At 49.7% G+C, this 16,000-nt stretch overlaps 5 protein-coding genes across 5 annotated transcripts; 2 read left to right on the top strand and 3 right to left on the bottom strand.

The window, feature by feature from the left end:
* Nucleotides 1–804: 804 nt before the first annotated feature.
* MCYG_08043 (mitochondrial carrier protein RIM2) lies at nt 805–2,105 on the bottom strand (the record flags this gene model as incomplete). Its single annotated transcript, XM_002842914.1, has 3 exons — nt 805–844; nt 918–1,877; nt 1,942–2,105. 3 exons carry the CDS (start codon nt 2,103–2,105, stop codon nt 805–807), a joined length of 1,164 nt encoding a protein of 387 aa, XP_002842960.1.
* An 848-nt stretch (nt 2,106–2,953) lies between these two features.
* MCYG_08042 (Sep4b) lies at nt 2,954–4,582 on the bottom strand (the record flags this gene model as incomplete). Its single annotated transcript, XM_002842913.1, has 2 exons — nt 2,954–3,989; nt 4,041–4,582. The coding sequence occupies 2 exons, from the start codon at nt 4,580–4,582 to the stop codon at nt 2,954–2,956; spliced, it is 1,578 nt and encodes a 525-aa protein (XP_002842959.1).
* Nucleotides 4,583–5,853: 1,271 nt separating this feature from the next.
* Nucleotides 5,854–7,286, bottom strand: MCYG_08041 (vacuolar protein sorting-associated protein 62; the record flags this gene model as incomplete). Its single annotated transcript, XM_002842912.1, has 5 exons — nt 5,854–6,298; nt 6,368–6,529; nt 6,713–6,849; nt 6,880–7,043; nt 7,124–7,286. 5 exons carry the CDS (start codon nt 7,284–7,286, stop codon nt 5,854–5,856), a joined length of 1,071 nt encoding a protein of 356 aa, XP_002842958.1.
* Nucleotides 7,287–8,436: 1,150 nt separating this feature from the next.
* Nucleotides 8,437–9,176, top strand: MCYG_08040 (uncharacterized protein; the record flags this gene model as incomplete). The annotated part of the gene is made up of 4 exons (XM_002842911.1): nt 8,437–8,471; nt 8,516–8,659; nt 8,798–8,835; nt 9,025–9,176. The coding sequence occupies 4 exons, from the start codon at nt 8,437–8,439 to the stop codon at nt 9,174–9,176; spliced, it is 369 nt and encodes a 122-aa protein (XP_002842957.1).
* A 3,629-nt stretch (nt 9,177–12,805) lies between these two features.
* Nucleotides 12,806–14,361, top strand: MCYG_08039 (conserved hypothetical protein; the record flags this gene model as incomplete). Its single annotated transcript, XM_002842910.1, has 3 exons — nt 12,806–13,112; nt 13,216–13,547; nt 13,660–14,361. 3 exons carry the CDS (start codon nt 12,806–12,808, stop codon nt 14,359–14,361), a joined length of 1,341 nt encoding a protein of 446 aa, XP_002842956.1.
* Nucleotides 14,362–16,000: the final 1,639 nt, after the last annotated feature.

The following is a 16,000-nucleotide window of genomic DNA, read 5'->3' as shown; positions in this document are numbered from 1 at the left end:
TGCTCCGGCGCCGTCTTATATCTTCGAGCCTGTTGGTTCCGTTGATTGCCACTTCTGACGTACAGGCGGTGGTGATACCTACCGGTACGCCCAGGAGGACGTACGTAACTCACTTTTCGGGCGCCCAAATTAGGGCCTTGAAGAAAGAATGCTGCTTCCCGTCAATCTCGACCGCCTGCAGTCTGGATATCTGCCTCGTTTGTCATTGATAGCTGCGCTGCGCCATGCGAGCACCGCGGAGGATCAGGCGCCCGGCACTGTCAGACCAAGACGGGGAACTGGGTTGATTCTGTCGCCCAGGAGCCCAAACTGAAAAGAGGATGCGTTTCCTGCAGCGAAATATCATGCAGGACCATGACCACTAAGGCATCCGAAATATAGCGTCGGATTGAGATACGCGCTCATGGAGGTCAGCACCTTGGCTTTTGCGGATGGAAGTCTGCCCGTAATGCAAAGAACAAGGCATCCATGAGTGAAGAAAGCGAAGTGAGGGAGTAGCAACAGGCGGACAGGCGGACAGGCGGCGAGATGGGGAGAAGCCATCAGCTCTGGCGGCCAAAATAAATATTATAATATATTCGTACAGGCGTCCGAGAAAGAGATGGCCTGAATGCCAACGCCAATAAGAACCAAAACAAGACTCCCAATGCCCCCATGTATAGATAAAATTACATGTGATTATCGTTTTGATTTTTGTGCATCTCCCAGCCCAAAAAAAAAAAAAAAAAAAAAACAAACGCCTGTTGAGATGGTTTCCCAGCATGAGTAAAGATTTCAGTAATAAATGATGATACATAGGCAGGCTTAGGCCGTCGTGCCACACAGTCGAAGGATCAACTCGTACCTATACACACATACACCGTTAGTCTTGTTTTCTTCCCTCTTTATCATATCCAGAAAGAGTAAAAGAAACTCACATTCCAAACATGATGGCTGCACTGGGCACGACTCTGAGCAGATGAGGCGTGAGGCCGCCATACATGCCCGCCATGCCCTCTTCCTTCCACACCACCTTGAAACACTGCACCAGGCCAGTATACTTCATCTCGACCTTGCCGGACCCTGCTCCACCAACAGACACAGTCGGTGCCTGTCTCAGCCGTGTCCGGACGACTTCATGCGGATACGTAGCGACAGCAGCAACCAGCTTCGCGGATCCAGCCGCCACCAGCTTGCCGCCCCAAGAAACCACATCGTCTACCCAGCCAGAGACATGTGTCGGGTCAGCAGCCAGTCGGGCCTCACGCTGCGCCAACACACGCTTCATCTGCTCGTACAGCACCCACTGCAACGCACTCTCAGACACGCCTAGGTACGAAGCTGATAGGCCACGGTACAGCCCCTGGATGCCCTCGTGGCGAACAGTCTGGCGTATACAGTCCAGGGAGTTGGCGTACTGTCTTCTCCCTTGCTGCGAGGCATTCTTGTTCTTGTCCAGCTGCATCCGCGTCTTGACGAGCCAGATAGGGTTCGTGGCTGTCCCCGTCGCTATGCCTGCGATGGCAGCGGCGCTCAGATGGATGGCAACGGGAGACTCGTTGGGTTCGTACCGGAAGTACTCGTTTAGTATCCTCTTGCCGTTACCGTAGACGTAGAAGTTTATAGCCCGAGCGGGCACGACGCCTGTCAGATTCGGCCCCAGGCCTTTAAAAAGCGCTCGCCAGCCCTCGTGGACGTGTATTGATCGAAGCATCTGGATTGTTTCGCTGAAGTGTACTGCTGCACTGCGCGTGAGGGATGTGATGGACGATGAAGTTGGCGGTAGAGGATGCGACGCGCGAAGCTGCTGGAGCTGTGCCTGGTAGAAATCAGATTGCAGACGGGTCTTTAGCACGTCCAGTGGCGACGTGAGTGTTGCTGCCGTCATTCCACCAAGTCTAGTTCATACGTCAGTCTTGTATATTCTTTTTTTCTTAACGGTTGTCGAGAGATTGGTATTACCCTCCGGCAAGGAAGTGAGCCCATGGCTTAACGGCCGGCTTCTCCATCTGCTCTCGTCCAGGAGCAACGTCCACATCGTCTGTCTCGCCAGACTGGACGAGGACGCTCCTGTTCGTGTTTCTTCTCTCGCCGTCGTTGCTCTGCAGTCGCGCGCCGCCGGGCATCCCGGACGCTGTTGAGAGGGAAGCCATATCACTCTGACTTCCTCTAGCGGTCTAACGATGCCATCTATATCCAAGATAACAATCTTGTCGCGTAGGAAAAAAAGTTGAACAGAAGCTGAAGTTGAAGCTGAATCGAAGCTGAAGATAAAATAATTTTTCTACTTCTCCAGTTGTTTATTTTCGACGTCATTGATTCGCTGGAATTTAGTCGCGGTGGCGATTTTTCTATTGGCTGATTTATTGTTTATTTGACGACGGCGAGGACAATACGGATGGAGGATGATATATAGAGAATGATTCGAGAATACAAGATAAAAGATTAAGATTAATCTGCAACGAGGTCCTAGAAGTGAAGCGTACACAAAAGAAACAGGACAGAGTGTAGTCGATACAGAGTGAAGCAGTCGAGTGAGTGGGCTGGTAGAGTCGACATCGACTGGCTGAATGTAAGTATAAGACAAAGAAGAAGAGGAAGAAGGAGAAGAGAAATAATGTAACAGCAACTCGCTCTCTATTCGTGAAGGAAAAGGAGGAGGTAAAAGAGGTATCAAGTAGCAGGTATCATCAACCGTAGAATTGAAAGAGAAGAAGAGAAGAAGAATTGAAGAAGAGAAGAAGAATCGAAGAAGAGACGGAGAGTGATAGCGGGTATTTAGCTAGTCATACTGTACGTCCTATACAGTGAATGGTGGACCAGCCGATACACCAGTATGCTCTGCATATGCCGAAAGTGTTGAAGTAGAAAAAGGGGGTAAAAGGTTGTAATTTGTGTGACAGCGTTGTGGTTTCGTTCTTTTCTGGCGATATCAAGGCCATGTCGACATCATTCAGTTGGCCAGGGTACGGTGTTACCTGGCGTGTCGGTTGAGTCGGGTGGTTCTCCATCTCTCATACCATACCTCACGGCTGGCCTCACGCAGGTCTCCTCGCCACTCGCCGAAGACGTTATCCTTCAGTCGGACAAAGTCGCAGTGTTCGGGGTCGTAAGGGTCGGCGAACCCCCAGGGGAATCGACGGCCAACCTTCTCGTTCTTGTTATTCAGCGTGTGAGGGTCAGGAGAGAGGATGGAGAGAGGGAAGATGTGGTCGATAGCGGATTCGTCTTCGGCCTCTCTTGAAGCATGAGCAGGCTGCCCTTCTGGACCTGCATCAGCCGTACCCTCCTTGCCGGCAGAGGCCTGCACATCCATCTCCCTCAGCAGGTTGTCTTCGTCGTGCTCGTCGAACTCCTCTGAGGCGCTGTCGTCCTGTTCGTCCAGAGCCAGCACTTCCAGCGGATCGATGCCGGCCAGCCTCAAGCTATCCCGGACCGTCCGCTTGAGGAAGGCCATGTGAGCGGAGGTGATGGTGTCGGCCTTGCTGATGATGGGAATAACGGTGGTCTTGCCCTGCATCGTGCGGATGACCTGTATGTCCAGCTCGACGTCAAGACCGCCGATGTACTGGCTGGTCTCTTTTGCATGGCCACGGCTAGCCGCCTTCTTCGCAGCCTCGATGTTTGCGTCAAGCCTGGCCGGGTCGAGGATGAGAAAGGCGCAGTGGATATGTGTATCGCGTACGCCAGGTGCACGAACAACCTTCATCTCCTCTGCAAAGGTGTCTTCGAACTTGCTCTCCAGGAAGCCGGTGATGTCACGCAGCTGCAGGTCGACGATGTTCTTCTGCAGCCCTTCCGAGTCCCACAGCGTCAGGCCGATGCGTTCATGGTCGATCTCGGCCTCGACGTAGCGCGAGGTGAACGGGGTGCCTGGCGACTGTGGACGTGGCTCGTCTTCCTCCTCCGTCGGCTTCGTGGGCCGCTTGCTCGGTGGAAGAGCCAGAGAGGAGCGCAGAAAATCGAGGAACGACGTCTTACCGCAGTTTTTCCCTCCAACAACGAGAATACTACATACATGTCAGTCAACAAACATGAATAGATAAGAAAGATGTACGCACTTGTATGGAGTAGGATCCTTCCGTCTCCTCACCCGTCTGGGGCTGTTGATGGTGCTCACGGCACTGCTGGCATAGCTGTATCGTCCACGCTGCGCCATGCTGTCTGAACCAGCATACGGGTCTCTTGACAGGGCAGCCCTTGCACCTGGCGGCAGAGGTGGGACAGGAGGGACATCCATCGTCATGTTCTGCAGCTGAGAATACTGATGATACTGATACGAGGTCATCCTCTCTCCTCCAAACGAGTTCAGCTGCGGCGGCGGCGAGAGGTCTGGCAGGCGCGGCGCATGTTTAGGTACAGCGGCAGCTTCTCGCTGGCGGCGCGCTTCTTCCTCCCTGGCCTGCTCCTTGAGCATCTTCTTGCTGATCTTGTTGGAATTCTTGCGCTCAGCCACTTGCTCCGTAGACTTGGAGCGACGAAGGAACCCGAGAGAAGTCCGTCGCAACGCCTGTGCTGGTTTGCTGACGTTGTTGTTGTTATGGTTGATGCCGCCGTTTGAGTCGCTGGGAGTGCGCGGTCGAGAAGGGAGAGACGCCTCCATGGCTGCTCTCTCGTCTTATACTGATATTTCTTCCGCTTATTATCCTTTTTCTTCTTCTTCTCTATTTAATATCAGGTCTAGTCGCGGGTTCCAGCGTCCTAGCCCGGTGGTCACACTGTTGTATCTATATCAACGGTCAGTCGAATATCATCACCATCACCTCAACAGCGTCATAATCAAGGGTAAGAAATATATCAATCCGGGCTAGAAATACCGCTATATCCAGGGAATATCAACTATATCCTCCTTCTCCCGCCTGTTGTCAGCCGTTCGACAGTAACTATGCAGCAAGCCAGCGTTGGACAGCCAAACAACGTCCGGGCAAAGCTGACACTGGCAAGATCACTGCGATCGGTCGCGCGATGAATTGTACACTCTCTGATCGTGTTATTTCCTAGTAAGAAGAGAAGAGAAGAAGAGAGAGCCTGTCCTGAAGCTGTTGGTTGTTGTCCTGCCCAAGTCAAGCTCAATTGACGACGCAGAGGGTCAAGATCCGGCCGGCAGAGGTGCAAGTCGAATAGAAAGAAGGCCAAGGGAGAGAAAGACGGCTTCACGCAGAAGAAAAGAAGAAACGAAGACGAAGAGTGCGGAAGAAGAAGAGGTCCAGGGGCGAAAAAAGATGAAGGGGCTTCAAGGCGAACCCGCTAACAAGCCCGTCTCTCTCTCTCTCTACTTTAGTGCGCCAGTCGGTTTATTTATTTATTACGAAGGAGGCAAACATCCACTGGGCGGTTACATCTTCTATATTTTTTTATGCTGCAATATTTTTTTTTTGTCTCTGTAATTATCTTAATACGTTATTATTACTTTTATCGGTGTTTGTGGTGGATGTCTGGAGTAGAAGACCTTGTTCAGGGGTAAAATATATGTAGTTATACAACCAGGTTTGATATGGGCAGTTCGAGAGGGCAAAACAGGCCAACCAGACGGCAAGAAAAGAAGAAATAGCATAGCTGGAGGCCCAGGCAAGCTCTGTCCGGTTCTTTTTCCGGTCGCATTGATTCGTCTGGCGGCGGGCCTGGTGGTGTCTTTGATATTTAACCTCGTCCTTAGCCTCGATCCTGGCACGACCTGAAACGCACTAACATGGACGAGAGCCAGGGGTATCTGCGGCGATTCTGGTTCCGAGCAAGGATCTGGTGAAGAGTTGAAGATGTCAGGGTAGCATTATGGGTATAGGAAACATTACATCAACGTCAACATGAAAGAGATTGAAAGAGGATAAGAAGAGGAAGAAGGAAAATGAAGGAAAAGGAGAGGGAAGAAAGAGATCAGGGGAGAGACTTTGAAGGTTTCTTGGAGCCCTCTCGCTTCAACTCCTCCTTTACGAGGTCAGCGAGCACCTGTTTCCTCTCCTGCTCGTTCACCGCAGTCACCCACGGCAGCACGAGACATAGCTTCACGCCGCTTGGACACACCTTCTCCCTCACCAGCTCCTTAAACATCGGCCCGTCAGGCCCGGTGGAGTACTTTCGCTGCCCAAAGAGGTCGACCTGGCCCGGTGCGTCGTCAGGGAGCTGCTCGTCGCCCCAGTGGCCCTGGTAGTAGAGCCAGTTGGTAGGCGTGGTGGGGTCATAAGGGGTAAAGAGACCGGTCGTCGAGGAGTAGGAGTAGACGTACGCACTCAGCGTAGGATCCCACAGCGTGCCTTCGTCTGCTTCGTCTTCAAGGAAACCGGCGGGCAGGTCGAGGCCGGGGATCGTGTGGTCGTGCGTTCTGCCAACCGTCAGTACGGGCTGCCACTTTTTCGTCTTATCTCAATTTTAGTTATGGAGAGAAGTGTACCCGGCGGTGGCGTAGACAGCATGAGTGCCGTTGCCGCTGAAGCCAATTGGCCGTACTCCGCGCTTGTCAGTTGCGCTGAACTGGAAAGCCTGGCCCGCAGCGTGCTGGCTGTACCAGATGGCCTCGGGAGCGCCGTTGCGGAAGCGTATCATGTTGTGTTCCCTAGTTGCCCGACCGTTAACTACCGTTTCTCGGAATCATCGGGAATGTATCAGCCATCTACACACGTACCAGTCGCCAACGTGATCGCCGAACTCGATACCCAATACTGTGTTGCCCTGGTTGTACCTATTTTACGGCCGTCAGTACCAGCCTCAATTCGCAGGACTGGTGGTGTATGCTCACGCATAAAAGTAGAAATAAAACGCATCGACCGTCTTGTCTACATCGCCGTGTTCCCGGACCACAATCGCAGACGAAACGGCACCTTCGGTCTTGCCGTCCTTGTTCGGCTTGACGCCCCGAAACCAGGCCGGAAGAGCCTGGATACCTTCTCTCGAGGTGAGACATACCTTACTCCCGCCCAACTTGTTAAGCTCGTTTAGGTTGTCCAGTGTGATGTCGGTTGGCACATTGGGGATGGCAACATGGTTTATCATGGGAACCGAGTTCTTCAGCTGTGCACCAATGTCAGAAGGCTGGTACGGATCCTGCGAGTGTATCCATATCAACGGAGCTGCGTCGTTTTTGGTCAGCAAAAGAAACAGATAGTAAAAAAAAGTGTAGCCGACTAGTAAGTAAGTGGTAGAAGCGCACCATATTTCATCACATAGTCCGGCACTGTAGCGGAGGGCGCAGGTGCAAGACACTGCTCTGCGGCGATGTAGACGCTCGCAGCTGAGATGTTGCCGATACCCAGACCGAGTATCAACGCTGCCAGCGAAGGCCAGGCGCAATGCGACGAGGCACATTTACCCATCTTTTATCGTTATCCTTGAGGTTCCTTAGCTATCGCTATCGATGGGTTCTTGGTTGTCCTCCGTCGGCCAGAAGGGAAGAGGGTATTTATTCATTCGAGCCCTCCCCGCAAGCCGCAGGACGAATAGTTTATATGGGTCGTGATGCCCTCAGCAGATCAGCCACCAGACCACGGCAAGGACAAGGCCGGACTCGCTCACGTTAACCATCTCATCACGTTGGGCCAGGCGCGGTCATCTATAGGCAGCGTGATTGATCGACTTTCCCAGCGATCCCATCGTACGCCAGCATCGACCACCGTGGTGCGCGAACCCTTGTTCACCGAGGCTTAGTGCCCATACACCCATATTTTAAGACTGCGGGACTCGGCTGGAGGGTTTCGGGGGCGGTCTCTTTAACTGTACCTTGGGCCTGGCGCACTTTGCCTCTCGTCGCCACAACAGCAACAGGACGGTTTAATCGGGTTAACGGCAGATCTAGAGTAAAGCAAGATGTAAACAACAAGAAGTCGGGCTTTTTCTTTTATATATCGATAGAATTACCTCTTTGGGAATTTGTATACAAGTTGCTTAGATAAGATTAGATAAGATGACAAAGCGGGGTGTCACATGATAAAGGAGAAAGGTTGTCCCGGATGACTAATAGGCTGACTCAGCTTGCTTATTCATCTCATATTTTTATAGGCAAGAAAGACGGAAGAGAGGATGAAGGGGGAGAGAAGATGGGAGGACAGCGGGAAGAGGTTGGGAGAGGAGTGGAAGAGGGAGAAGAAAAAAAGAAGAAGAAGAAGACGAGGAAAAGGGAGGAGGAGGAGAGAGAAGACGATGCCGCCATCCTTCAGCTTCACCTCAGCAGCGACCAAAGCGACAATGGTACGGGATGATGCAGTTAGCCGATGCTAATGCTATCTCTGTACGAGCAATGGGCCGTTTGAGAGGATACGAAAAAGGCGCAGCTGCTCGCCTGGATAGCAATGCTAGTTAGCCCTCCTTCAACGCCCGGGAACCCGTCAAGCAGACGGGGTGGGAGGGATGCTAGCATGCAGTCCGTGTGCTGCCGGCTCTGTACTTATGCATGGTATGTACGGAGTATATATGCTGTGAATCATCGTTATTACATGCTAACGAAGGTTCTCTAGTCTGACGATCAGCATGGGAGGCCGGTGCACGCCTCAACTATCTACTATGTATGTACTTGTCTTGTTTAGGATAATGAATGGGTGTTGACCAGGGGACGAACGGGATGCAAGTGTGCGATGAAAAAGAAGGCCATGTACGAGGTTCCCAACGATGTATACTCCCCGTCCTCTCGGGGACGGCACAGCGCAGGAGGGGAGAACGGAGAAGAAGGCGGAGATGGATTGGCGAAGTGTAGGTAGGATTCACAGCTGCTGGGCGTCGTTTGTGGTCCCGATTTGTATCTCAGGTGCGGAAGCCGTATATGCACATGGCTACATGGCTTGTTGCAGGTACACTCATACGTACATGTACATAACACTGGTATGGATTCTAGTGGGTGTCGTGCATCCTTAGTGGAAAGGATACCCTACTGTATGTAGGTAGGGGTGTGATAGCGGGAGGGTAGCATCTTGGTCACATACATAGTAGATAACTACGCACACGTTGGCTTGCCTCTTGACCACACTTACTGCTGGGATGCGGTAAGCGGGAGAAATGTGCATCAACCCGTCTTCTCTCGTTTCGCGTGATATTACTCCGTACTCTGCTCTGTATCCCTAGGCTCGTTCCAACCAGATAACTGCAATTCACCCTCCATTATCAACGGCTCCTCAGTTGAAGTCAAGGAATGGAGGACTACAGCTACGTCCCATAAGACGCCGGGGCAGTTAACTTCCACTAGACCATCGCTGCGGGATCGTAGAGCGGGTTAACGCCAATATAGAGACGGGTCGATGAAGTCGTACTCTGTCAAACCCTTTGGAACTAGAGTACCGAGTAAAGGGTTGTGCCCAGTAAGAGTAGAAAGTTAAGCCAGGAACAAAAAAAAGAAAGGAGGACGTTAGATTATTATTATTATTATTATTATTATTATTATTGATGGCTGCAAAACCTCCATACCTCCACCATCACGCGTCCGCCCGCCAGGGACTGACAGGTACATGCGACGAGGAAGAGTTCATCGCTATGACAAGCAAGATAAGCCATGCGCCAGCCAGTACCTCTGATCCGGAACGGCGGGAATACACAACACGGGAATACACAACACCCAACCGGGCACCCGGCTATCATCCATGGTCATTTGCCTGCATCTCTGAAATAGACTGGGCTGGACTGTGTCAGGCGGTCAACTAGTTGTCCTTGCACATGGGCTTAGGCTTAGGCTGAGGCTTGAACTTGGGCTGCCTACATAGTATAGTTGCTTGATCCAGTTGCTTGCTTGGGTATAGATAAGGACGAAAGGAGGAGATGCGAGGTACATCTCAGATAGAAAATGTACGCATTCTGCGAATATCCCGGGAATAAGTACTATATGTAACTAGCCTTCCAACTCGTCGCTAGGGTTGTGGAATGTTGTCCACCAGGGATAGACCAGGTGGCTGAGACGGTTGACAGAGTGTCGACAGGGGCCTTTTCGGGCCAGCACTTTCAACAGGACATTCACATCTCGTTAGTCGCCCCATGTACTTTGTATGTGATAAACCCTGCGTGTCCACCAGCGATGAGCGGGGAAAAAGGCTCGTGTACCAGGGGTTGACTGGAATTCTCGCTATCATGCATTGTAATATAGCGAGTTAGGTTATAGCTGACGCCCGGAGAGCTCGGTAAAACGCCAACGCAAACCACCCACTGGCCCATCATGGTGTGTTTCGAGCTGCCAATCCCCCATAGTGTGTCCGTTTGTTGTTTTTGTTTGCCGTTTGTCTGTTTGTGTGTCGGTTGAAGTTGAAATTTTTGACTTGATTATTTAATCCAACTTCTTGGTAGCTTTCTCGGCCCGAGCCCAAAAGGGTAATCCGTCGCTTCAACCTCAACCTCAACCTCAACCTCAACCTCAACTTCGCTCTGTCTGTCTGCTAAACGGGGCCGACGGTGTCAACGACGGCTAATGGAACAATGCTACGGCAGCCTCCATACACAACCAACAGAAAACACAACGAATATGGGATGAACACGAAGAAACGTCAGGTTGACGCAGGATGCCTGTGGTTTGAACTAAAATGGGCCGCCGCCCAAGTCTTGCATGCGCAGCTCTCCATAAAAGCGAACCAAGAGCCCGAGATTCCGTGGTGTGAATTAAAATCGATAGACAACCATGAAGTTGCGTCTTATCCGGATCAACCGGGAGTATAGCATGCTTCTCCCCAGTAGTACGGAGTACTCTGTACTCCCCAATCCAACGGACTGTCCACAACCAGATAGGGGGGGGGAAAAAAGGAAACAGACAACTGAGGAGAAAAAGAAATATTGCGTCCACCTTGGCGAACTGCCGTGCGATGGAATTATGTGCGGCATACGCGCACGCTAGCTGCCGACGCCTTTTTTCAATTGCTAACCATACTAGCGCCGATTTTGGAGATTTTAGTCTGTTAGCTGAGCCAGACAGGATGCTGCCCTTGTTGAGACCCAGAGAGAATAGTACACGAGGAAACCTGGAAAACTACACCGGGCAAGGGGATGCATACTCACTCTTTTGCTGCAGCAGATCTCGATGAAGAAGGTTCCTTTTTCTCTTTATCCTTTCTTTCCCTTCCGAGCGGTATGGAGTATGCTTTGTTCTCTTATAATAAAAGTGACCTTGGACGGGAGGATTCTAGACCAAACCGTTCCCACCCCCAGGCAATCACCACACCCTGGCCCGTCTCCGCTTTTGTTGTCCCAATGGTTGCAAAAATAGACGGCAGCCACGCATATCTGCATTTTTTTTTCCAGAACAGACAACATGCTGGTGGATTACCGACATACATATTATTAGTGCAAAGGGGTGAAGGGTACAAGGTCAGGGTCTCTTTCCGCATAGGGGAAGCCGCTCGGATGTTTTCTTTTCTCACTTTTCTCGCTCTCTTGGCTCTGTTGTGGGTTGAGAAGCGGTAAAAAGGGCGAGACCTGGATTTCAGATTAGCCATGGATTAATGATCTTCGATCAGCAACTGTCATTACCCTCCCTGGGCCGGATAAACAGCTGGAAGCACCCTCCTTTTTCCCATCGGCCCTTCGAACCATATCGGTTGCACCCTCTCAAGATGTTCTTTTCTTCCTTTCCCCTTTCATGATCGGTCACATCTGTAGTCACCCTTATTCGGAATTACTTATACTGGTTACGTTCGTGTTTGCCGCGGTAGCCCGCCGTTGCGTGACGTTTTACTTTCCTCCTTTGCGCCTGTCTGCATTCCCCACCGGGGCAATCGATCAAGCTGCTTCCCCGCTGGAGACAAATAAGGCAATCCTGATTGTGAGTGTCAATATTTGATCATCGTACCCGCGGCTGTTTTTGCGAAAGTTCCAGCGGTTGTTAGTGGGTGGTCTTACCGTAAGTTCGTCCTTACTCTTTGCTTTTTTCTTTTCCATCTGGCGAGGAAGAAGATGTTTTTATTTTTACTTTGTTCACCATTTTCCCCCTTTTTTATACTTTCTTTTCCATTTTTATATTCATCCTCCCCTCGCCTTGTGGCACATCATGCTTTGTCATTGCCCAATTCTCTCTCACACCGACACATACACCCGCTCATTTCCCGTATTTGTCAATACACGGATCCTTGTGAGAGGCTGAGAGAAGCGGCCAGACCCTAGCTATATCCCGTATCGCAGATTCGAAAACCTCATTCTTCCTGCGGGAGATCACTCTGTTTAAGACTTTCTCCTTCTACGTCTTGTGGTGATTGCGTTGCTTCGTTACCATTATTATTTGCAGTTGAGTGGGCTGCCATATACCTACTATTTATCTCAGCGTACTAATCTCTGATAGCACCCATTTCTAACCTTTGCGTTTGCTTTTTCTTTTCTTTTCGTTTCTTCTCCTACCAGGTATTCTTTGGAGGCTTGGAGCTCCACGTTTCTGAAAGGGGTACCACCAAACATATAAGAAAACAAAAGGAATATTAACCCCAAAAGCAAAGAGAGAGGGATCCAGAGGTGAACCGGAACCTATTGGAGGGCTGCGTCAGTGTGGAGGTGAGTGACTTTTTGACAGATATAAGGGACGGGCACTAAGGAGTGTGTGCTGTGGCATACATCACTGCAGTACAGAGCCCGTCTGATTTCAAAACGTACTGCGATACCCTTCTGAGCTTCTGAACATACTACCCTCGTCACCGGCAGTACTACTACATAGTATGTCTTTCGTGGAAGGTCAACTTTCCTTTTGAATCGGCTACATCGCTCAAAAGGCACATTCACCCACACCGAGAAACTTTAAAGCTTCGTCTCGTCCACCTTCCGGCCCTCGAAGTAAGAGGTCTCATTCTTCGTCGACTCTATCCTCAGCGGAGGATGGTTGGTTTCTTTGCCACGTCAACTGCTCTTACACCTTCGACTCACTGATACCCTTCACAAACTCCCCAACATGGTGCGGCCGCCGGCACAAACTCCTCCAAAATCCCATCTCACGTTAGGCCTGGAAATCAAGTTTTATGCTGCCATCAAGTCTTCTACTTTTAATCGTACCATGCCCAACGAGTGTATTGTAACCCTGCTAGGCGAACGGCTTCGACGAGTTCGACTTTCTGGCCCCGAGGGCTATGGCTCGATGTTCAAGGTTGTTTTAGCCTCTAAGGATCTCTCAGACGAGGATAGGCTCGTGGATTATTCTCGATGGAACTTGACTACAGACGCCACGGCGCGACCCCAGAACCCGGCTTGGTTTAGAGACTGTGAGTATGCCCAAATAACAGACTGTATCCCCTTTTCACCAACATTTGATCGAAGGCATATTTCGTGATTTATAGACTCCGGACTGATATTTGCTGCGGTTAGATGAAGGCCAAGCCATAGAAGTCATATCCCCTCCATATTGGGCACGCACTGCGCACTGGGAAAACGATATTCAACGGATATTTTCCTCCAGAATAGGCCAATTTAATCCAATTTCGGCAAGCGAGCTACGCCTGTATTATGAACTGAACAATACCACCAGCTTCCACGTACACATTGGCAATGGTGTTGATCCCGATTCCTCCTTTCCATTCCGCACGGTACGAAACTTGGCAATGATTTTATTGGTGTATGAGCCAACAATAGACAGACTGCTTGATGCTAGGTTATATGCACCTCCTAACCTCGTCAGCACGTATGACCACTCCCAGGAGGTAGGAAAAATTCTTCATTTTCTATCCGCTATACGCTGTTACAAAAGAAGTAGTTAACATCATCATAAAACAGCCCCAGTCTATATCTTCCATCGAAACCCCCTATTTTCAGCCCCCAAACCTACCAGCACGGTCCTCAAGGAGAGTCTTAGCACGCCACCTCTTTAACACATGCACAGACATCCGATCGGTGATCCGAGCGATGAGTCCCTTACCACCTGATGAAACATTGACTCCAGATTGTCCGTGGTATTATAAGTTCAACTTCAATCCCTTGCTTGATTCACTAGATGTGCCGCAGCCAGTTATTACTACACCGGATACTATGAAGAATGGGGAGAATTCTAAAGCAGTTACCGAGCCAACTTCACTCATTCTCCCATCTGAACCACTGCCTCAACCCAAACTAAATCCAATGGCCAAACGAAAACCCCCAACTATTGAATTTCGACAGCAGATTGGCACAATGGACCCTGATACCATGGTCCACTGGGTTAGGTTTTTGACAGCTTTAGTGGAGTTTTCTAGCAAACTTACAGATCAGGCGGTAATTGAGTTTCTTGGGCTGGAAGACATCGACATCGATTATTCTCTTAGCGATGACGGGCCGGTGTCAAACGATGAAGAACAACAAACACCCTTTGTTACTATCAGTACACCTACAGACCCAATCGCCTCTCTATCAGCTTTCGCCATACTCACTAGTATGCAACCCGTTGGATCCCTCGCACGACTGCTCACCGCTATGGACTCCACAAACATAGAACTTGACTCCGAAACCACACGCTATTGGAGGCGTAAAGTTTCACTATAAATCGAATACACAAACTCCCTACCGGATTTTATAATACCGCACTGGCTTTAGCTTGTTTTGCTTCAACTTTTGGCTGTTCGGGCTGGAATATCTCCTTTTCCTTTCTGTTTCTCCAAACGGTCAAATGGAACACGCCCAAAAGATCACCGTGGACCATAAAAGGCTAGGGTCCGACCGCATTCTCACTAAGCTGAGACTGAGCTTCCTTGGAGCTTAGCTCCATTATATTTGGCTATACATACGCTGCGAATCTCTAGAACATTGGCAAATAATTGTCACGGCCAACGATTTACTGGCCAACGCTTCAACTGCTCCACATACCATCTGAATTGACACGAAGAAGGCCCAAAACAAATTAGAAACCTCAAATAAACATGTCAGGCCCTCCAATGATGTCTCGTTTCAACCAACGGCTGGCTTGTTCGAATAGGAGCTTGGCATAAATCAATGTTCCTTATAATTACTATTCACGACACCTCTTCCATTTTTATTATGTTAAACTCCCTTTTGAGATTCACCAGTTTACATTATTCTGTCGTTTTAGCGATATCATGACACCGTCACTCTTTTGATTTCATGACTGATGGCATGGGGGTAGGTAAGATTACCAATTTACACACTACTTGAAGGGAGGAATTAGGCATCAGCACCTGATGTGTCTTTCTTTTTGTCTAGTTAGGAATGATATCAACGTTCGGCCTTGCTACTTTGTGGCTCCTAGACTTGTACACTGGAATTAAACAGGCGAAATGGAATGCTTAATGGGGAGTATTTTGCAATTTTCGTTTTATTTAGACCAGCAGTTATTTTTTGGTTATTTTCTTATACAGGCACATATAGTCCTAGCTCGTTTTCCATATATCTCTTTCCGTAAACTACAAGCAAAGTCCTGCGCTGATGTAGCTAAGAGTCTTGATTTCATGATGTATTGCTCTAGTAAAGCCTCATTTAGCCATTGATCACTGTTAACAACTCCAGATGCTGTTTATTATTTTGTACGTCCCCCCTCCTTGCATGAATTGCCCCATTACCCGATAATGTGCCCTCTGCCGTATCAAAGTAACCAAACGTATATCTAAACTGAACCTTTGTGTACCAAGTAGGCATAGGCTTCGCAATCTGGGCTGCCTGAGGCTTGCGATGAATGTAGCCCGAAGAAGTGTGATAACATTATATGTAGTATATCTTATCTTCTCCTTTCAGCCTTTTCCTTTTGCTTTTTTTTTCTATTGATAGAGACGTTTCCCGCGGGTAAAAATTCCATTCTCGGTTTGAATGTGACCCGGGATATTCAGTACACCCATGTACTACACAATGTAGTGCTGGTTCCACAAGGAATACCAAATCCTCTAGGGTATTCGCCCTTTTCCTCGTCGGGCTGGAAGGGGGGACAACCGGGCCAATATGTCCCGTAGACTATTCCAAGTAAGCCTATAGGATATGGTTGCTCCTATAGGATACACCGATAGCCTAAATATTGGCCTATCGTAGCCTGCATGCTGTACATCCACGAGATTGAGCGTTGATTGAAAGACCTCGGGGGATTTTTCCCTTTTCTTTTTTTCTCGGTTGAGTTTTAAAACAATTCGTCCGTGGGGGTTCGACGATCTGTTTGAATGGATACATGCAGGGCGCGGTC

This window comes from Microsporum canis, genomic scaffold (genome assembly GCF_000151145.1).
Source record: "Microsporum canis CBS 113480 supercont1.8 genomic scaffold, whole genome shotgun sequence".
Classification (NCBI taxonomy): domain Eukaryota; kingdom Fungi; phylum Ascomycota; class Eurotiomycetes; order Onygenales; family Arthrodermataceae; genus Microsporum; species Microsporum canis.
The sequence above is the reverse complement of the archived record's forward strand: the minus strand, read 5'-3'. Positions and strand labels throughout refer to the sequence as shown.